Genomic DNA, 18,653 nt, shown 5'->3' on the forward strand with positions numbered 1-18,653 from the left:
ACTTGCAAACACCAAATCATCATCTGCACAAATGTGCATGTGTCTGTTCCATATTTCAACAGGTTCAAAAGGGCAGGATGTATTTTACTGCAAAAGCCTCCTTTTACCATCATGCCATCACACCAGCAGAGACCATTATGTGTGCTTTCCCCATCTCATTAAGCAAATGAGCAAATACAGCATCACACAGTAGATTTGGTGGGCCCATGCTTTGAAGGCAAACCTGTCTCCATTCTCAGCTGAGCCAACCTCATGTCCAACAGTCTGTAGGAGCTGCTAAAACCGAGGTGAAGAAATTCATCCTTGCTGTTGGGGTCTGACTGTAGACCCATGTTTGTATGGTGCAGACAGCAGCAGTTACATGGTGTTGAACCGGAGATCAACACAGCGGTTTCCAAGAAAGAAGAACAGCATTACCTCACCCTGGATTTCCCCAGTGGGAGAAGCAGAGTGGCTGCAGGCAGAGCGCAGTCGCCATCCTGCCCCTGCTCCTCCAGGATGCCATTGAAGGTTATGAAAATGCCACGCTGGAAGAAGAAGGGAGCTGCTTGTCTGCTGCCCCCCCCTGCACATCCCGACCCATCAGAGGGGTAGGAAATCTGCTGAGAACAAGCTCTGGCCACTCTGGAGGAGCAAACATGCCAGAGCAGCTGGGACACATGCTGCTGCACACACAGACCCTGCTTTCAGTCAGAGCAGTGCTATCCACCCACAGTTACTCTGCCATCTGCACGCTCCCTGCACAGCACTGCTCTGTTGCACCAGAGCAGCCCCTCAGCTCACAGGCCACAGGGCAGAGGCAGGGAGCAGGAGAAAGCCCAGGACAACTCTGTTTGCTGACCACCGAGAGCAAGAGGTTTTGTTCAAATAAAATAGCTCTACGCTTGTACATACTGAGCACAAGTAGATACTCCAGCTGTGATCCAACAGATACTCAAACCGCGGGGCTCCCTGAGCCATTTGATGTGAAAATCGTGTTTTAAATAACTGGTATCGGCCAAGAGAACCTGGTGTTAGTGCAGCCCTTCCCCAGACTTTGGGGAACATGTCCCCCCACCAACAGGCTGGGAGCAGCACCCGCATCAGGACACACTGCAGAGCAGAGCGCGGACCTCAGATCAGGACCGTCCTCCTCAAAAGACCAACGCTGTGCAAAGAGGTTTGTGCCAACCCCAGCAACGCTGCCACTTCTTCCAGCAAGGCAGACCCTTCTGCGGGCGGCCATGAGCTGCCACAGCCACAAAGCCACCCCTGCCCCATCCTCCTGCCCTACCTTTAACCCCCATCTGACCCCCAGCCCTTCTATGTGGGTGATCCTGTTGTCACTCCAAGCTGGATACTAATTTCATCCCACAGCATCTCATTTTAATTAGCCTTTAATTGCCTCTTAACAAAGGGATCGTTTTGGAAGACTTTAATGATCTTCCTTGAAGAATTATTTGAGCGTTGAAAGCACATTATGTGCCCCATGTGCCCCTGTGAACGCTGCGGGTTTTCAAGAGAAGAGCTTAAAGCGCTGTTACTCACACAAGCAAAGAGATAAAAAGAAAAAAACTCAGCATCATCCTTTGGCAGATACAAGAGCTCTGTCTGAGACTCGCTTTGTTCCTAAACGCATTAAGCTCCTGCAGGATTTGAGGACCGACTGTATGCGATTTGCTGAATCCTCACCAAGAACTGCTGCCTTCTCACAGCAGATGTTACAGTTAAGGCCAATCCACTTTAATTGGTCACCCCCTATGAGGGCAGCACCAAGAGACATAGAAGGACCATCGCTGTCAGCACTCAGCACCAGGCTGTACTGCATAGTGCCGTGCCCCCCAGCTGCCTTAACCAGAGCTTTCCCACATGCCCACAGCACTCTGGAAAAAACCACACTGACATAAAAGCAGAGATGGGGGCTCATTGGCTTCCTGGAGCCTTTCTGATGGTGCTGTTTCCCTCAACTCCCTCCAATTGGTTTTATTATTATTTTTTAAACCATTTGCCCTTTTCATTGGCTGTGGCAGTGCGCAGAGGGCTGCTGAGCTCTGACAGCTTCTGGGAAAACACCTTCAGTCCCAGAACAGAAACACGTTTTGGAGAAGTGCCCACGATTCAGAATCCTTATGATGAGCGAATTTCTCCTTTTCCAATCACACTCAGGCAGCCTCCAGCAGTACGAGACAAAACAAGCTGTTCCAAAGCCATGCTGATATGCTCCCTACAGCCACCACCAGCAGCAGCCCACCCCCCTGAGCACAGCCCACCCCCAGACTCACTGCAGCAGCAACAGCCCAGTGATACCAAGTGATGCTCTATAATGTGCCTCTGCTGCCCCAAAGCCGGCCTGCAGCTGCATTTCCAAGAAGCCCAATGGTGTATCCCTGAGCACTGCACAGCACAGAGCAGCACACAGCAGAGGGATGAGTCACTTCCTCTGCAGCTCTGCTCCCTCACACAAAGCACGGCCGCTGCCTGTCCTGGTTAGGGGGAAAAAAAAGCCGGGGGCTTCAAGAAATGCAGATCTGTAACTTGAGAACACAGAAATTTTCCAAGGCTCTGAATCAGTATTGCTGTCCTGCACATGGAAAAAATACAGCTTCCTTAAAGCAGAAAACTTCTATGCAATGGCATTTGATACATATGCGTTTGTAACAACCTTTTGGAGTCTGGCATGTACAACATTATGTGAGTACTAACAGACTGTCATGTAGATACGGAGCATATGTTATCTATAGCTCTATTGCTGATTTAATAGTATGATTCTCTGATTCCCTTGTAAAGCAGTTGCAAATATGCCAGTTCTTGGCTACAGCTCTAAAATAGGGCCCTGCAGACACACATAGGAGCAGAGGCATCCTGTCAGCTACACCGTGCCTTTGAGAAGTGCAAGATGGTGACACAGGGAAAACTGAACAGGCAGATATTTAAAGAGTTGACATGGGAAATAAAACAGCCTCGTAAAGCATGTTTCTTCTACCTGAACTCTTTTGCAGCCCTGTGAAAATCAGATGCACGCACAAGAGTCCTTCCCCTCCAGGCAGCTTTAAGTTGCATTAGCAGTACTTAATCAGCAGTTCACCACTGACCTTGGCTGCAGTACAAGGGAGATATTTGCACAGGAGTGGAAAGATTTCAAACAATTTATCCAATGAGTTGGATGCAAACAGTTTTTTCTTTGAACACCACGCATGCAAGTCCTTAGGCCAGTTCGTTCTTGGTTAATAACAGATTTATCACGAAAATAAACTCTTGGGTTTCTTTGATGATTTTCTGCTTAATGGAAACACAGGGTTCAAGCAGAGAAATGCTGCAAAGAGGGCTGTTGTTGCTTCTAAAGGAAGACATTCGTCTGAGATCATTTTTATTAAGAGGTAAAGACTTGAATGTACTTCTCCAGCACTGAGTGTGGTGAGAACCACCACCTCCCTAAGCTCAGAGCAACACGGCCACAAACCCATCGTGCTCCGTTCCAGAGCTCCACACACCACGGTCCCTGCCAGACACACTCAGCGCTCCTGGCTCCCTTCCCGTATCTCTGCACAGCTCCAAGGCGTGGACTTCCTGGTTCAACATGGCTTTGCTGCTGCAGTGTTCTCCTCCTGAAGAGCACATAAACCTTCAGAGAAAGCTTTATGCTTGCAAGTTGCTTTTACTAAACAGCAAGAGTAAAACAACAACAAGGGATTTCAATCTTGAGACACGGATGCGTTACAACAGCTGTTTATTAATACAGTGAAATATTAAAACAAGAACACCAACTTCATGGAAACAACAAAAGTGCAAACGTAATTTGGTATTAAATAGGAAAGAAATGCCTTCAAATGGACATTTTGAGCCTATTAACACTTTTTGGAAGGAAAAAAAAAAAGAAAAAGAAATAGCAGCTGAACACTTTAATCTTTGGTCTAATTATTAACCAGCAAAAAGTAGTTGTACCAAAAACGTCCATTGCAGACAGACATTGAAAACATACATTACTCAGTATATTCAAATTAAAAGTGAAGGAATGTTTCTGAAACATTTAGTCAGGTCACTAATTATGCCCTTGCAAAACACATAGGATTCTTCAAGACAAAAAGAAGCCACGTGGATGCATTTTGGTAAATAAACTTAATCTTTTACAAATGCGACTCCTCAGTGTTCAACAGAAACAATTTCATTTGCACAAAATCTCTGTAAAATTAGCTTGCAGATAAAGAGAACCAACAGCCCACATCAGTGCTAAGCAACATGCTGTTTCTTCTGAATGTCATTTCAGCTTGCACACGCTGCACACAGCACAGTGCTGACCTTACTGCACAACACATACATGCTGAGAACCTGCTGTGTGGCTGCAGCTCTGCTTGCTGGGAGGACGGATTCCTGCAGGTCAGTTCCCTGCACTCCTCATTGCAGACAGGGCTCTGTGAAAGCACCGCGACACGACAGCCACTACTACAGCTGCCATGGTTCTAAGAGAACCCAACTTCTATCAGCTCCTTCTGCCAATCGTATTCATGAATGTCTGTCCAACATTAAATAAAGATATACGTGTCAGGTGTATAACAGCTGCAAACTGGTCCGACAGCATGCACATGGTGCCTTGGGAAAGCTTGTCCAAACCAAGGCTAAAGCAAACGCACATTATCTTCTGCCACCAGCCATCATAAACTCCAAACTTCTCGCTGAGCAAGAACTCAGTGCTGAATATCAGCCTCTGTAGCTTAATGAAGTGAGTTTCTGCCTAACTGTTCATCACAGATGGATTCAACCTTTTTGGAAATACAGCCAAAAAACACCTTTTCCCTTGCTCCAGGTCTGCCTCACTTTCAGATCTCCTCCATTCTCATCCTCACATCCTTCACTTGGTGCATCTTCATTGACAACTTGCCACCATTCTCACTCATCCCTCAGCCCTAAATTCCTCCTACACCTCTGCCACCTCCCCTTGCCAAGAACTGCCTGAACACAACCATCTTTTCCTGTAGGTGACTGCACTTCAATGACAAAGTCCTCAGCCTTACAGCCTTCCACCAGTACAGAACACACACCGAGCATGCGTCCCTCTCACAGAAGGGATTACTTTCCTGAGAGAGGGATGCACAATGATGAGAACAAACCATCAGCCAGATGAAGGGGCTGTGACATCAGAATGAAGAGCTGGAGTGTTTCTGCTGGGTGTGCAGGCAGCCACAACGCCTTGGGTTGCTCATCCAGTCCTTGAAGATCCAATGGCGTTGACCACAGCCCTGCATTCATTTCAAACACCGAATAACATGAGTCTGCAAAAATAGCACATGTGGTCTGCTACAAAAAGACAACCAAGGTAGCTTACTTAGCCTTAAATACCACGTGCAAAGAACAAAGAACAAAGATCAATACTACCTTTAAATACACTATTCTTTTTGGGTTTTTTCTTTTTTTGAGAAAGAAGCACGGTGCTTCATATATAAAAATAACCCAACTGGTGGGTTGACCTTGTCTATAATTACCTGAAAATAAGGCTGCAAGTACAGTTAAAAAAGAAAACAGAGACAGAAGCAGGCAAACATCTGCCCGGGGAGTGTTTCCATGTAGAAAAATAGATCTGTATAAAGCTCTGTAGATCTTACAAACGTTTTGTGCTTTGTTGCACAGAGCTGTGAATAAAGCACACCAGTACGTACATCAGGGACAGGAGGAATGGCTTAGTAATTTCAAGTCATCCTGAAGCATCCCAGGGGTTCCATTTCATGATCTATAATCCATTTCAGAGTGCTCACCTAGGATGCAGAATGGGGGTAATGAAGCACATGTGCGACTTCCTGAGCATCAGTAATTCAGTTACCCTAGATTTTCACTTAAAGATTTGGAACTCTACATTTGCTGACACCCTGGGAGACATGAGGGTCTCATACCAGGCCAGGAGCAGAGCAGCTGTGGTACAGCCCTATATGTCACCCCCAAGACAAGGACACCATGTAGAGGCTGACAGCCCGAGCACTCCTTCATGCTGAACCTCACAACCAAGACCAAGGGAGAAGCATAACAGCCGAATGCTGCCTGTTAAGCCCTGTGAGGGCTTGGGGAGGTGTTCTCGCACACTCTTTCCACAAGGAGTGGAAATTACCTTGCTGATGCTTACGTTTACAATCCATCAGAAGCCACAGCCAAAGGCTGTTTCACTGTACCATGAATAAGTGCTACACCATTTTTGAGTACCCTGAAATATTTTACCTCCTCCTCCCCACAGTAAGATAACAATTTGCTCAGCACTAGAAAAATCCCTTCAGGTCATTTGGTCAAAACAGAGCCACAGGCAGGAGGATGGTGGCAGCCCAACAAGCCACCAAACTTATCCTGGAGGGCACAGGGTGCAGCAGGCAGAACACATCAGTGAGACGTAGATTGTCTAAAGGCTGGTTCCAAACTTAACAGAAAGTTTGTGTTGTTGTTGGTCCTCGTGTTGGAGCACATGATGAGAACATCACCCTCAACACGTCTCAAAAACAAGAACCCACAAACAAATCCACCCCAAGTATTTCTGTATAAAGAAGGTTTTCCTGAGGATGACTCAAACATCACCTTTAATAAAATACTAATGCCTTCTCCAAAGTGAGCATTTAGTGCAGCCAATTATCCCAAAATTAAGGCCTTTGTGAAAATAAAGTGCTATTTGTTTCTTTCTTTTTTTTCTCTCTGTAGTTCAATCCTTCAGCACAACCTTCATTTAACACAGAAATGCACAAATAGATTCTTCATGCTATCATCACAAGTTTCACTTCTCCCCCTAGTTCTGCTTTAAGATGCTTATTACATTCCCATTCAGCACGATGTCTTACATCACACAGGAAAGTTAAAGCATGTCACTGAGCACTTCAGACTGTGACCAACACGTATGCTCAAATGCTCATCTTGGCACAGTAAGAGGTTTTGTTTGTGCTCACGGGATTTTCAAATCCCAAATGTACCCTAAATCTAAATACACATCTCAGCAAAGGTCAGTTTTGCCACTAGGACAAGTTGAAGATAGATTTCCAGGACTGTCAGTTTGAACCGTCCATAAGTAATGCTTTCCTACTAAGGCACTTCCTCAGAGATGTTGTAATTCTCCCATGAACATCCCACCATGATGACAGTACAAACAGAAGCTATGGCCATTTCCTGAAGTCTCAGCCTTCAGTTTCCCAGTTTTCTCATGTCGGGGGTAACACCACAACATCTCAGCAGGTCCCACTGTGGGAGCTGGGCACACAGTGATCCCTCACTCCCCGGGCAGCTCGTGCCGTGTCTCAGTGCCGTGCCGACACGCAGCTGGCTGCAGGATCCGGGCTCTGCTGTACGTCCTGATGAGGTGCGGTGCCTGGCTCCAGGTGTACAGCAGCTGGAAGGCAACCAGGTCCAGCGTGGCTCCATCGAAGGCTGAGAGCAAGTTCACCGGGGCAGCTTCCTTGAGGAACCTGGGCAGCGCCACGGCCTCGGGGAGGCTGGTGTTGCCCATGAAGAAATGCATCAGCGTCTGCTTGCGCAGGCAGTCCCTGAGGTACATCACCAGGTCTTCCAGGCGCTCCACCAGGAACTGCTCGTCCCAGGCCTCCAGGGGCCCGTGCAGCATCAAGGAGAAGAGGGCCGTCTTCAGCACGTAGGAGGAGAGCACCCGGCCCCACAGCGAGCAGAACGGCTCCTCCAGGCGCTGCCCGCCGAGGTCCCGCAGGCCCTTGAGGAGCTGCAGGCACTTGAGGTGGCAGGACGAAGCCGGGGCCTGCTCCTTCAGCCAGGCCAGCAGCCGCTGCTCGTGCCGCGACGTGTCGAGGCCCCACAGCGCCTCGTGGGCCGGGCCGGCACCGGGCACGTCGTGGGGCGGCACCGTGAGGTAGAGCGCGTCGCCCAGCGGGATGGCGGGGATGAGGCGCACGGCCATGGAGATGTGGCAGCACACGTAGTCGGAGCAGGGCCGGATGTGCAGCGTGGGCGGGCGGCCGGGGCACACGGCCAGGCTGATGCGGCAGCGCTCCTGCAGCCGGTAGCGCACGGCGCCCAGGCAGCGCTGCAGGTGGCCCTGGAACCAGCGCAGCACCAGCGCCGACGACAGCAGCTGGCGGCCGTGCGGCTCGGCGCAGAATCCCTCCACGAACGGCCGGTAGCGGCGCGGCCAGCCGGACCCCGCGGGTGCCCGTAACCCGCACACGAAGGCTCCGCTGGTTGCGGCGCGGCGCGGCTCGGGCTGCAGGCGGGGCGGGAGGCGCAGCGGCACCAGCACGTCGAAGCGGTCGGGGCTGCGCACCTTGTGCTGCTCGTAGGCGCTGCCGACGCGCACGAAGTCCCCGCGCAGGCTGAGCGCCGCCGGGCCGGGCTGCAGCCCCTGCGCTTTAGCGGCGCGCACCAGCTCGGCCACCACGCGGCCCACGTGCGCCTTGCTGTGCCCCAGCACGTGGGGCGAGAGCCGCAGCCGCCTCGCGTGGAAGCCCTCCAAGGCGCCGCGCCGCGCCGCCGCCGGCCCCCAGCCCCCGCCGGGCCTCGGTCCGCCTCCCGCCGAGCCGCAGCAGCGGGCCAGCAGGCAGCCCAGCAGCAGCAGCGCCGAGCCCTTCAGCAGCGGCACCGAGCCCGCCTCCGCCGCGCCCTCCTCTTCCTCGCCCTCCGCCGCCGCGGCCGCTCGTCCCCCCAGGGCCTGGCAGAGGCAGAGCAGCGCGGTGCACACGGTCAGCAGCGCCCACGAGGCGCGCGGCTCCGGCACGCGGGCGGCCATGGCGCGGCGGGGGCTCGGTCCATGTCGGCCCCCGCCGCCGCCGGCCCCGTCCTCCGCCCCGGCCGCCCCCAGCGCCGCCGCCCGACCGAAGCCGAGAGTCCCGCGTCCGTCACTTCGCCGCCGCCGCGGGGCTCCCTCCTTCTTCCTCTTCCGAGGGAAGCGGCGCCGCGTCAGCCGCAGTGAGCTCAGAGGAAATGCCACGGGCCGGGCCGCGCCGCCAGGGCCGGGGGAGTTGTGTTGTGTTGTGTTGTGTTGTCCTGCCGGGGGCGGCCGGCAGCGAACGGAGCGGGGCGGGGAGGGCGCCGCCCAACGCCTCCCGCCGGGACCGGGACAAGGCGCCGCCGGAGCGGGGCGCCCCGCGGGGATCGGGGTTCCGTCCGACACCGGCCTCCTTACGGCCGAGGCACGTTCCGGACCTCGAAGCGGTTCGTTCTGTGCCGCGTGGGGCCCTTTCCCATCACAGCCGTCCCGACGCTGTCGCTGCCCGAGAGCGCGGAGCCCCGAGGTGCGGCCGCCCCAGCGCTGCTCCGTGGCTCAGACCGGGCTGCTGCAGCCGCCCGTGCTGCCCTTCGCTCTGGTACCCGGCAGCAGAACGTCCTGTACGCTGAGTTTCTGCGATAAATAGTTTGTAATCCTGATGTCAGTGCCGATGGGAGCCTCGTCCTTGGTTCTCTCTGTTCAGTACGTGTTTACTGTGCTTCAAAGCTGTTTACTGAAGCTGAAGAAGCATCTCTATAAGCATCGGGTCCTGGTTTCGCTACATAACATCCGCACAGTGTTACCTGAGGCCCTGTGAAGGTAAAGGGGCAGTGCTGGTAGGCAGGAGATTGAACCCTGCAAACTGAGAATGTGGTTGCAGCTGAAGAAAGGAGTTACACGAAGGAGCTGAGCACAAGAGACAGGCTGTGCAAATGTTTGTTTTGGTGATCTGTCTTTGTACAAAACAAACCATTACTTCAAGCACATCAAGCTGTGCTTCCAGAAAGCACTCAGCTGAGCAGCCACAATGCTGCCCCCTGAGCAGTCAAAGCAGGGAACCAAGGCCAAGCAAAGTGAATTACTTCACAAGCAACCAAAGCAAAAATGTTTAGAAAGCACATCTGTGCTGGTATGAAACCCATCCTTTAAGATGCTATATTGAAAAATACCACTGAACTGTATGAACCTATTGGCCCACAGCTTCAATTCTTAGTAGCTCCTGCTAATTGCTATCAGCACACCAGCTTTGGATCCAACTGTGGAGCCTGGGCTGGTGAAGGATGGCCAGTGGCCTGTCTGCAGAACCAAGGCTGCTTCAGCACACTCTGAGCACAGGCCAGTTCTCTGGACAAAACACTGAATACATCAGATGTTGGAGACTTAATAGGGACGAGCAACTGCCTGGTTTTGCTGTCAAGACCTTCCTTGGAAATTGCCATTTAAAGAGTGACTCCATCTCCCCAGTCCTCCAGGCTAACAACATTTCTGGCTGCTGTACCAGAAATAAAGGGGTCAAACACAAAACTACTTTCAGTTACTGAATAGCAAGAAGTGTCATTTCTCATTACCCACCGTTCCAATCCTACCAAAATTACACCACTGGGACTGCCTGCTTTGCAATGAAAGCAGCTCATCCATGTTATTACATCCGCATTTTTCAGCTCGTCACAGAGGATAATAAACAAACCATGTTATCTTGTCTGAAGTACAAGCTCCTCTTGTTTCAGGTTGCAAGAACAGATTGAACCTGAGAATAAGGAGCAGTGGTAGGTCACCCCTCTGCTCCGTGTCCCACCGCTGTGTGGGAGATGGACCCATGCAATGCACTCCTTTCTGAGGAGGTTGTCAAATACGTTTTCTGCCTCTCCCAAAGAAGTAACAGCTCATTGTTTGGGTTAAAATAAATATACTTGCAGGAAAGTTATAACTTTGATGCTCTTCCCCCCCCAACTCCCCCCCCACACACATACACACTTAAGTAATAACTTTTCTATTTTTTTTTCCTTCTGTATAAAAGTAAAGAATAAAAGAATAAAAGCCTTAGAGGTATTTTATTACAACTGCATGTTCCAGAAGAATAGCAGGTTGAACACGATAACCATGACCTCAAGATTACAGAGAGAATGCTCAACACTGATTTTTACTACCATTGTTTAAATCACCCATTGTTTAAATAAGTATTATCTAAGCACTTACTTCTGAATGCCTCATATCCAGGATATCCTGTTCACTAAATATGGAATAGCGTTATACTTAATCACGTACAAAACTGAGCTAAAAACAGACATCCCAGTACATAACATCCATGTGATATTTCCAGAGGAGGTTTGTGGACACAAAAAGACATGTTGGAAATGCAGCATCCATTCAGTTTCCCACAGTGAGTGATATTTCATGCATCTGTGTAACAGAGATGTCAGTGCTACAGCATTGACAGCATTGACAATCTGCAGCATGCCAGACCCTGTCTGAGGTGTGGGAAGAGCAGGCAGGGCAGGGAGCTCACCATCTGAGGGAGAAGCAGCAGCAGAAAGGCAGAGGGTACACACAAATGCCAGTGTCAGCCTGGTGCTTTCACCACCTCCCTGAGACAGAAGTCCCTTAGACTGAGCAGCCCAGGCCTCCACAGCATGTCTGTGGATATCCAGGAGTTTGGGTGTGTAGGACTGTTGTTACATGTCCTTTCTTAAGATATTTTCTATTTATTAAGAGGGATGTTCTCACCACCTCTGCCTGCCTGCTCAGCAGCTATCAGCAGGGTGGAACACCTCTGAACCAGATAGCCTGCAGGCAGATCCAGCTTCCCTGAACCACATATAGCCCAATACAGGATTTCCTTGCTGTAGAAGGATGGCTTCCTGAATAATTCTTACAAACAACCTCTTGTCCAAGTTGACCTTTACTATAGCCAGAAATGCACTGGTGAAAAGCACAAGCACTGGTGGGCTCACCTCCAGGTTAGCAGGTTTCATTTAGAGCTCTCGTGGACTTGTTTGGAGTAGAAACCTTTGAGCTTTTATACTTGCCCATTACGCCGTCAGTCAGGAAGCTACATTTTTATGTTTCCAGCTAGCAAATAAAACACAAACAGAAAACCCCATCTGCATTAAGAAATGCTTGCACACCGAGCTCTGCCCAACAAGCTGTGAACCCTCCCAGGAGCTGAGGCTGCTGCTGGGGACACAGCCTCAATACGTGTGTGCTGAAAGGTAAATTTAATCACTGACTGAGCTGGTTTAGCTTAATTAACGGCACGCCACTTAAACTTGTATTTGCTTCTGTCTGAGATGCACCATAACTTGCAAAACTAATGAAAACTGATGGCATAGCTGACTTCTAATTTGCTGGTTAAAGCAGAGTCTTTTAAATGAGGATGATAATGGTTTCATTAGGCCAGTTTGGGGTTGTTGTGCCATTTGATCGATTTTAAAATCAATTTAGCAAGATTGGAACATTTTAAACTGATCTGGATTTGTATTGCCTGTTTGCTAGCAAAAAGAAGCCACAGGAAAAAGAATGTGACAAAAGTGTCAAAGTCTTACACACTGTTCAGGTTTTTAGAGCACATTTTTCCCCTCCCTTCCCAAGAGGGCTTGTCTCGCACTCCCCCTCCAGGTAACTCCAGAACCAAGCAGAGACCCAAAGCATTACTGTGTGTTTTCATACAAGGAAGCTCCCATTGGTGTCCCCAGACCAGCCCTGCCCTGCTGCCTCTCTCTGCTCAGAAGCACAAAGGTCAGAACCTGGTTGGACTCTGAGCGTCATCCGTTCTTTTCCACATGCAAAACCACAACTTCTCATAAAGCAGGTAGAAATGTTTCTCACTTTCACTGCTGTGTGCATAAACCCCTTCCACATTACATTTACAATTTTACCCTGGCAGAAAGCCTGGTGTTAGAGAGCAAAACCTGCTCCTCAGTGATCCTGATCACCTTAACAGACAAACAAACAAACCCACTTCTGTTTTGCAAATAAAAAGTGCAAGGGAATCATGCTGCAAGTAGGGCAGAAAAGGCAGATGTTCTGCCCCAACAGCACATGTTCTGTAAGGCTGGAACACAGAGGTAGCTTGAGGAAGCCTGTTCCTAACCCTTTACCCCATCCTGTCAAGCAGCACATTGCCTGAGACAGGAGATGTTTGCAGGTGTAGTTATTTATAAAGATATTGCAGTGTCGGAGACAAAACCCTGCCTGCAAAGCCAGAGCTGGACTCTCCTCAGCATCCCTCCACACCAATTTCTCAGGCTGAGCCCTTTAACTAAGATTAAATGCTCCCAGATCGATAAAAAGCAACACAATTACCATATTAGCAATACAGCATGTGCAGCATATTCCTGGTTTTGTTTGAGGCCAGTCAGATTAGCTCATTAAACAACAGCTATTTTTACATCTGGTGTCATAGGTTTCCTTATTAGTACAGTGCCAACCACTTGAACAGAGGTAGGATCATCTTTCACATTCTATCTAATTTAATTTACATCAATTTTTTTCCACTTACCACACAGAAAGCATCATCTTTGCTCCCTGGAGCTGCACAATGCAAGCTGTCCTGCTTATCTCACACGGGTGCAAATGAGAAGCTGAGCCACTGAAACTGCAGGCACTGCACAGGCTGCATCCCTGAGACCAAGATGGAACATGAATGGCCTTCAGTCAGCTGGTTCACAGCTGTTCCTGCTTTCCTTCTAGGAATATGCTCCATTTTCTGCTCTCTCGCTCCCTGCAAATGGTGCATTCAGCAGCCAGGTTTCCCATCTCAGCAGGAGGGAAAGGGGATGTGGGTGAGGTTTTGCTGTTGGTACAAGTCAGTCCCTTGTTAGGACTATATTGTTTAATATAATCTCACTGACTATTAAGATCAACATCCCAGGATACATTTTTTAGGGGAGTATTAATAATATTTCTTTCTTGCAAGGTGTGAATGGGTAAAATCTGATGTTTCTTTCCTATACCCTTTTACTGTAATGGAAAAGCATCCTCCAGTAGAGCTCACAGGAAGGAGTTGTTGATTGGAGAGGAGATGTACTGTAAGTACACAATCAAATAAATAATAATCCAATCCAAGTAAAAAAATGCCTGTGCGTATGAAATAACCAGATGCAGTTTTCAATGAGTTTCTGCAAGGTGTTGGGATAAAAGTACTGCAACAGCTTTGAAGTAACCCAGGAAGAAATATATACCAGTACAAATCCTCTTGCTGGTCACAAAACTGAAGCATCCCATGAGTGTTAGGATTCACACCACAGCTGCTGGAGAGGAGCATATGTTCCAGCTTATGCTGTATTAGTGCTTGTACCGCATGTATCTGCGTTTATGAGAAACGATAAGCAAATACAACCAGATCCAGAGTCTGCCTATAAACACACGTATCTGTCATTTCCCTTTGCAAGGCTCAGCTCTCTGACAAGAGAAATCACTTCTTATGCATAATCCCCCCAAACATATGTCTGATATCTTGCTAGATTCTCACATTGTATGTAAACAACAACTTGTGTCGCTTAATATTGAGATGTAATTATTTCTCATTAGCAAAGAATCCTCTGATATTTGGGTGGGAGGATATGAAGAGCTGATAGTGATAGTTTTTGCATTTAAAAAGTTGCATTTTTCCTGCCCAAAGTCAGAACCAGGAGGGATGGTGGGTAAGAGGGGAAGACAGCACGCAGCCATGGTTAGTAGCCAGCTCATGGGTTGGAAATGCAACGAGTCATCAGCTGTGATTGCAGAACAGCCTCACTATGGGCATCAAGTCTGCAGCCAGTGAGGAGCTGCAGGTCTGTGGTCAGCACTGCCCTGTGTTCCCAGTGAGGAGCTATAGGCCACCATAAGGACTCCTACAGCCTCCTCTTCTCTAGGCTGAGCAAAACCATGAGTCTCAGTCACTCTCATACCTTCTGCTTTCCTGTCTCCTTCCCACCATCACAGCTCCCCTTTGGATGTTATGACGTTATTTTCAAGTTGTATAATCAATTTCTGCACATCCTTGCACTGCCATTCACTCAGAGCTAATGAATGAGAGCAGGAAACAGACAGAATGTTACATTTACTGAAATACAGCATAAAACAGAAAGTAGTCTTGAAAAATATTGGAAATGATAGCACAAAAAATAGATCGTGATTCCTGCTTCATGGTAATTGGATGTTTTATTAATATGGAATAAACTCATCTTTGATTAACACAATCACACTGCTAAGAAATTCTTTCTGTTCTTCTAAAATCTTCCTTCTAATGTAGTTTTAGAGATTTGTTACCACCAAACCTGTTCCAATGACCTGCTGATTCCATTACCCAGCACTGGCTCACAACTCCCCACACACATGCCAACAAGCTGTACCAGATGCAATCCATCTCCCCAATCAAGTGAGCCACACAGATTCAGTCCAGACAAAGCTCAAGCCCATTATGTCTGACATTTGTCTTGTACCAGTAATATTTATCATCTCAGACAATGATTTAGCTCTCTGCCAAACAGTCTTATGAGCCCCATTTTACATAACTTGTGCTACAACGTCCATTCAGTGTATGTCAGCATCATAATATCAACTGCAGACACAGGCTGGATCTTTGCCCCACTCAGCTGTGGCATCGTGACCAACACATGCTGACCACAGCCAGAGCACGCTGCTGCAGGGTTACACACGTCTGCCATGCAGGCAGTGTCTGGGATTGAAGGGTCACAGATGAATGCACAGAACCATCATTGCTTTGCACAACAGTCTGACCAGGCTCCTTTTCCTTAGGCAGCACAGCCTGAGCCAGACCAGAGTTGACTGGGAATCACCAAGATAACAGACTTGCATAAGTGCCATTACTTCTCTGCACACAGAGAACAGAATCAAAGGAAGACAAAAAAAAATCAAGAACTGAGACAAAATAAATGAATAAGTTGGCAAAGCTTAAAACAAAATCTTATAATAACCAATCTCTGCTCGAGGCAGAGCGAACAGAAGTGCTCACTTCATTTTACTTACCCTGAAAACGCAATTTAAAAATATCCTACTTATTCAATACAGACAATTTTAAAATGAGCTAATAAGCTCCAACTTACTTCAAGTATATATAAAATTGAAGGCAATAGAAAACGTACTGTGTTCATGTGTGCAGATATCTATGTAATACACACCCACAGTCTGTATGTCAATACATACATATTTTACTGCCACCTTGTGAACAGTTTCTGCCAATTCTGCCATTGTTCACATTCAGCCCAAACGACTCAAGTGTTGATTTTTTGAGCAGGTACTCAAAGTGACAAAAGCAGACGTGGTCAAAACATGCTCAATTAAGAAAATGTTAAAAGTCTGAATAAAAACTAAGCTTAGTCTTCCATACATTTTCGTTTCACAGTTTATTACTGCAAGCATTATGGAAAACATCACTAAATTCTTTCTGATAAATATATTGCAGCTTTGCATCCAAGCTGTATTACCGTCTTCAATACAGAATAAGCCGGTGCCTGTAAAACAAAGAATAACAAATGAGAAGTACTTAGCAGGATGGAGCTTTATCTGAAATAGAGCAGCACCAATTAATTAACACTGTACTTACTCTCTCTGCATCGTGCTCAAGCCCAACGTCATGGTGCTCCAGTTCATCATCCCGACATTGCTTTATTATCTTTAAAAACAGCAAGTAATTAGTAAGTCTGCTTTGCAGAAAAGTCAAGGCAGCTGAATACAGAACCACAGTCTGTCGTTCATTGTGTGCACGAGAGTAAGCCCGGGTCTCTCAGAAGCTTCCCCAGGTCTTCAACTTCCAAGAACAGGATTATTTATATCATCTCCCCAAACTAGAGTTATTTAAATGTTCTGCAGGAGTATTGAAGAAAACAAAGCTACTGTGATCTCTGAGGTCCTTTTCAGCTCAGGCCATTCTATATCACTATCTTTTTAAAAATTTTAAGAAAACCTGTAGTCACAGTAATTAACTGGTTTGTCACACACATCTGCTACCTTGACAATTCAATTAACTAAATTAAGGCGTCTGCCTTGACAGATTACCAGTAAGGGTATTTCCTTGTTACCCAACACAGCTTTTGTCCATTTCAGCATAGTCTAAAGAACACTGTTTTTTTCCTCTAAGTTTTCCAACTAGGACAAAAAGATCTAAAGAATTTCCTCTTGGTCTGACTGGAGATAACCAGGACATCTGAATAACTCCAGCCACTGTCCCCATCCAAGAAGTTTGCTTTCATTACTGTTCCTCATACTGAGGCTGTGAATAACATTATTACTCAACTCCTTCTTCTGTATTCTGCACTCAGATACCAGCCCTTATTTTCATAGGCAATATTTTCCTTATGCACATCAGCACAATCTGGTTACATAAAAACACAAATACAATTTGGATAGAAGCAGACTTGTCAGCATGTTAAACTAGACACAACTGAACACAGTAACATACAGCAAAGAACTAGAACTGTATACACAGGCTGTAAAGTAAGCTCCTACCACAAATAAGTTGAACTTGCAATATCTGAGGTCAGCCCTTCATGAACACCCTACAGGAGCACATCCCAGTGCAACTCCTAAAGCAACTGGGAAATAATTCTCTTGCAGAGCTAACAAACACTAACTCCTTTCTTCCTCTGAGCAGTGTTCAAAACTAGACTCACATAGTAACATTTTGCTTATGCTGGATATGATCATGTCATCACTGCTTTCCCTTTTCTCCCTCCTAACCCCTACCTTTCAATTAAAAGTAACCACAATTAAGTCCCACCTCTCCCAGAGAAAAGGGGAGCAATGAAGCACTGAAAGCATGCTGAAGTTAATCTAATGTATGTTTTAATTTGCTACTCAATAGGCTTAGTGCTGCTGAAGGAAGGAAGAGCCATCTTTTATCCTAAAATTTCTATTCACTTTGGAATTCTAAACAACAGAATTGAGAGATGCTGGAAATCCAGATTGGTGCAATATTTTAAAAGTCAAGTCATATTATAAAGTTCAATGAATTTCTGACGTCCCTTTCAAGCCACAGTTACCTGCATCAGTTCTTTGTACTTTTCTGGATCTTCTTCCATCAGAGTTCGGATCTGGTTGTTATAGTGGTCTGAAATGCTCTCTTCCACTGCTACTGTGCAAGCCATTGCACCCTTCTTTCCAAGCAGAGAGCTTGCAGCCCCTGTGATTGCAGTACCAAACGTACACAAACAGTGAAATCTGAAACAACGTGAATAATTGAAGCACGTGAAGACTTCCAAAACCAACAACAGCAACAGTAACACAAACTCACCTAAAACAAAGCCTGCTACATTCCAGAAAGGCAATAAGACAGTAGGTCGGACTCTGTATGCAACCATTAACTCATTAAACTTTTTCAGGTGTTCTTTTTCTTGATTCCACATTTGCTGTAACAGAACCAAATGACAGCACAGACCCGAGAAGTTCAACTCTCCGCTATAACCAAGCAGCGCAACGCAGACCAGGAGGGCTCGTGTCCACGCACCTGGATGAGCGGCCCGGCTGCCGACCTGCCCAGCACGGCCATCTGCCCGGCATAGATGCGGTTGGCACCGAACTCCCCGGCGTGGTCCACGCGGATGATGCGATCGATGACGGCTTTGTTGACGCCGTGCAGAGCCGGCCTCGTGCTGCAGGGCCTCGGGGCGGGGACAGGCCGCCTTCCACAGCGACCTGCCGGAAGGGACACAGGTGAGCCGGGCTCTGCCGCCGCCCGGCCCCGGCTGTAAGTGCCCAGGCGAAAGGCTCGGTCCGTCCGGCATTGGGCAGCGGCAGCTCCGTACCCGCAGGGCCCCTCAGCGCTCGGTACCGGCCCAACGAGCCCCGCAGCGCCGGGGTCAGAACCGCGGCGGCCGCCATCCCGCTGACCCCGACGCCTTTGCGTCGCGCTGCTTACGTCATCACCGCGAGCCGCCCGCCTCCCGCCGCCATCACGATTCCCATTGGCTGCCCGCCTCCTCCGCACTGGGCAGCGGAGTTGTCAATCTAAATCAGCGTCTCCTGGTTCCCATAGGAACGAAAG

General features: G+C 48.2%; 2 protein-coding genes across 2 annotated transcripts; both read right to left on the reverse strand.

Moving 5' to 3' along the window:
• Positions 1 to 3,689: 3,689 nt before the first annotated feature.
• Positions 3,690 to 10,610, reverse strand: ITPRIPL2 (ITPRIP like 2). Its single transcript, XM_015877089.2, has one exon. The coding sequence runs from the start codon at positions 8,687 to 8,689 to the stop codon at positions 7,208 to 7,210; it is 1,482 nt and encodes a 493-aa protein (XP_015732575.1). The 5' UTR covers positions 8,690 to 10,610; the 3' UTR covers positions 3,690 to 7,207.
• Positions 10,611 to 14,793: 4,183 nt separating this feature from the next.
• On the reverse strand, positions 14,794 to 18,548 carry COQ7 (coenzyme Q7, hydroxylase). The gene is made up of 6 exons (XM_015877096.1): positions 18,415 to 18,548; positions 18,117 to 18,304; positions 17,904 to 18,018; positions 17,653 to 17,792; positions 16,218 to 16,286; positions 14,794 to 16,125 (listed from the first exon to the last, which is right to left on the reverse strand). The coding sequence occupies exons 1-6, from the start codon at positions 18,488 to 18,490 to the stop codon at positions 16,048 to 16,050; spliced, it is 666 nt and encodes a 221-aa protein (XP_015732582.1). The 5' UTR covers positions 18,491 to 18,548; the 3' UTR covers positions 14,794 to 16,047.
• Between the last annotated feature and the right edge of the window lie 105 nt (positions 18,549 to 18,653).

The sequence above is a fragment of the Coturnix japonica genome, chromosome 14, assembly GCF_001577835.2.
Source record: "Coturnix japonica isolate 7356 chromosome 14, Coturnix japonica 2.1, whole genome shotgun sequence".
NCBI lineage: Eukaryota > Metazoa > Chordata > Aves > Galliformes > Phasianidae > Coturnix > Coturnix japonica.

Excerpts from the sequence above, each read along its gene's own strand:
- ITPRIPL2 (XM_015877089.2), bottom strand. The coding sequence starts at position 8,689 with ATGGCCGCCCGCGTGCCGGAGCCGCGCGCCTCGTGGGCGCTGCTGACC.
- COQ7 (XM_015877096.1), bottom strand. The coding sequence starts at position 18,490 with ATGGCGGCCGCCGCGGTTCTGACCCCGGCGCTGCGGGGCTCGTTGGGC. Across the intron at positions 18,305-18,414 it reads AGCGCTGAGGGGCCCTGCGG|GTCGCTGTGGAAGGCGGCCT; the intron begins GTACGGAGCTGC and ends CCCTTCCGGCAG. Across the intron at positions 18,019-18,116 it reads CAGCCGGGCCGCTCATCCAG|CAAATGTGGAATCAAGAAAA; the intron begins GTGCGTGGACAC and ends GTTCTGTTACAG.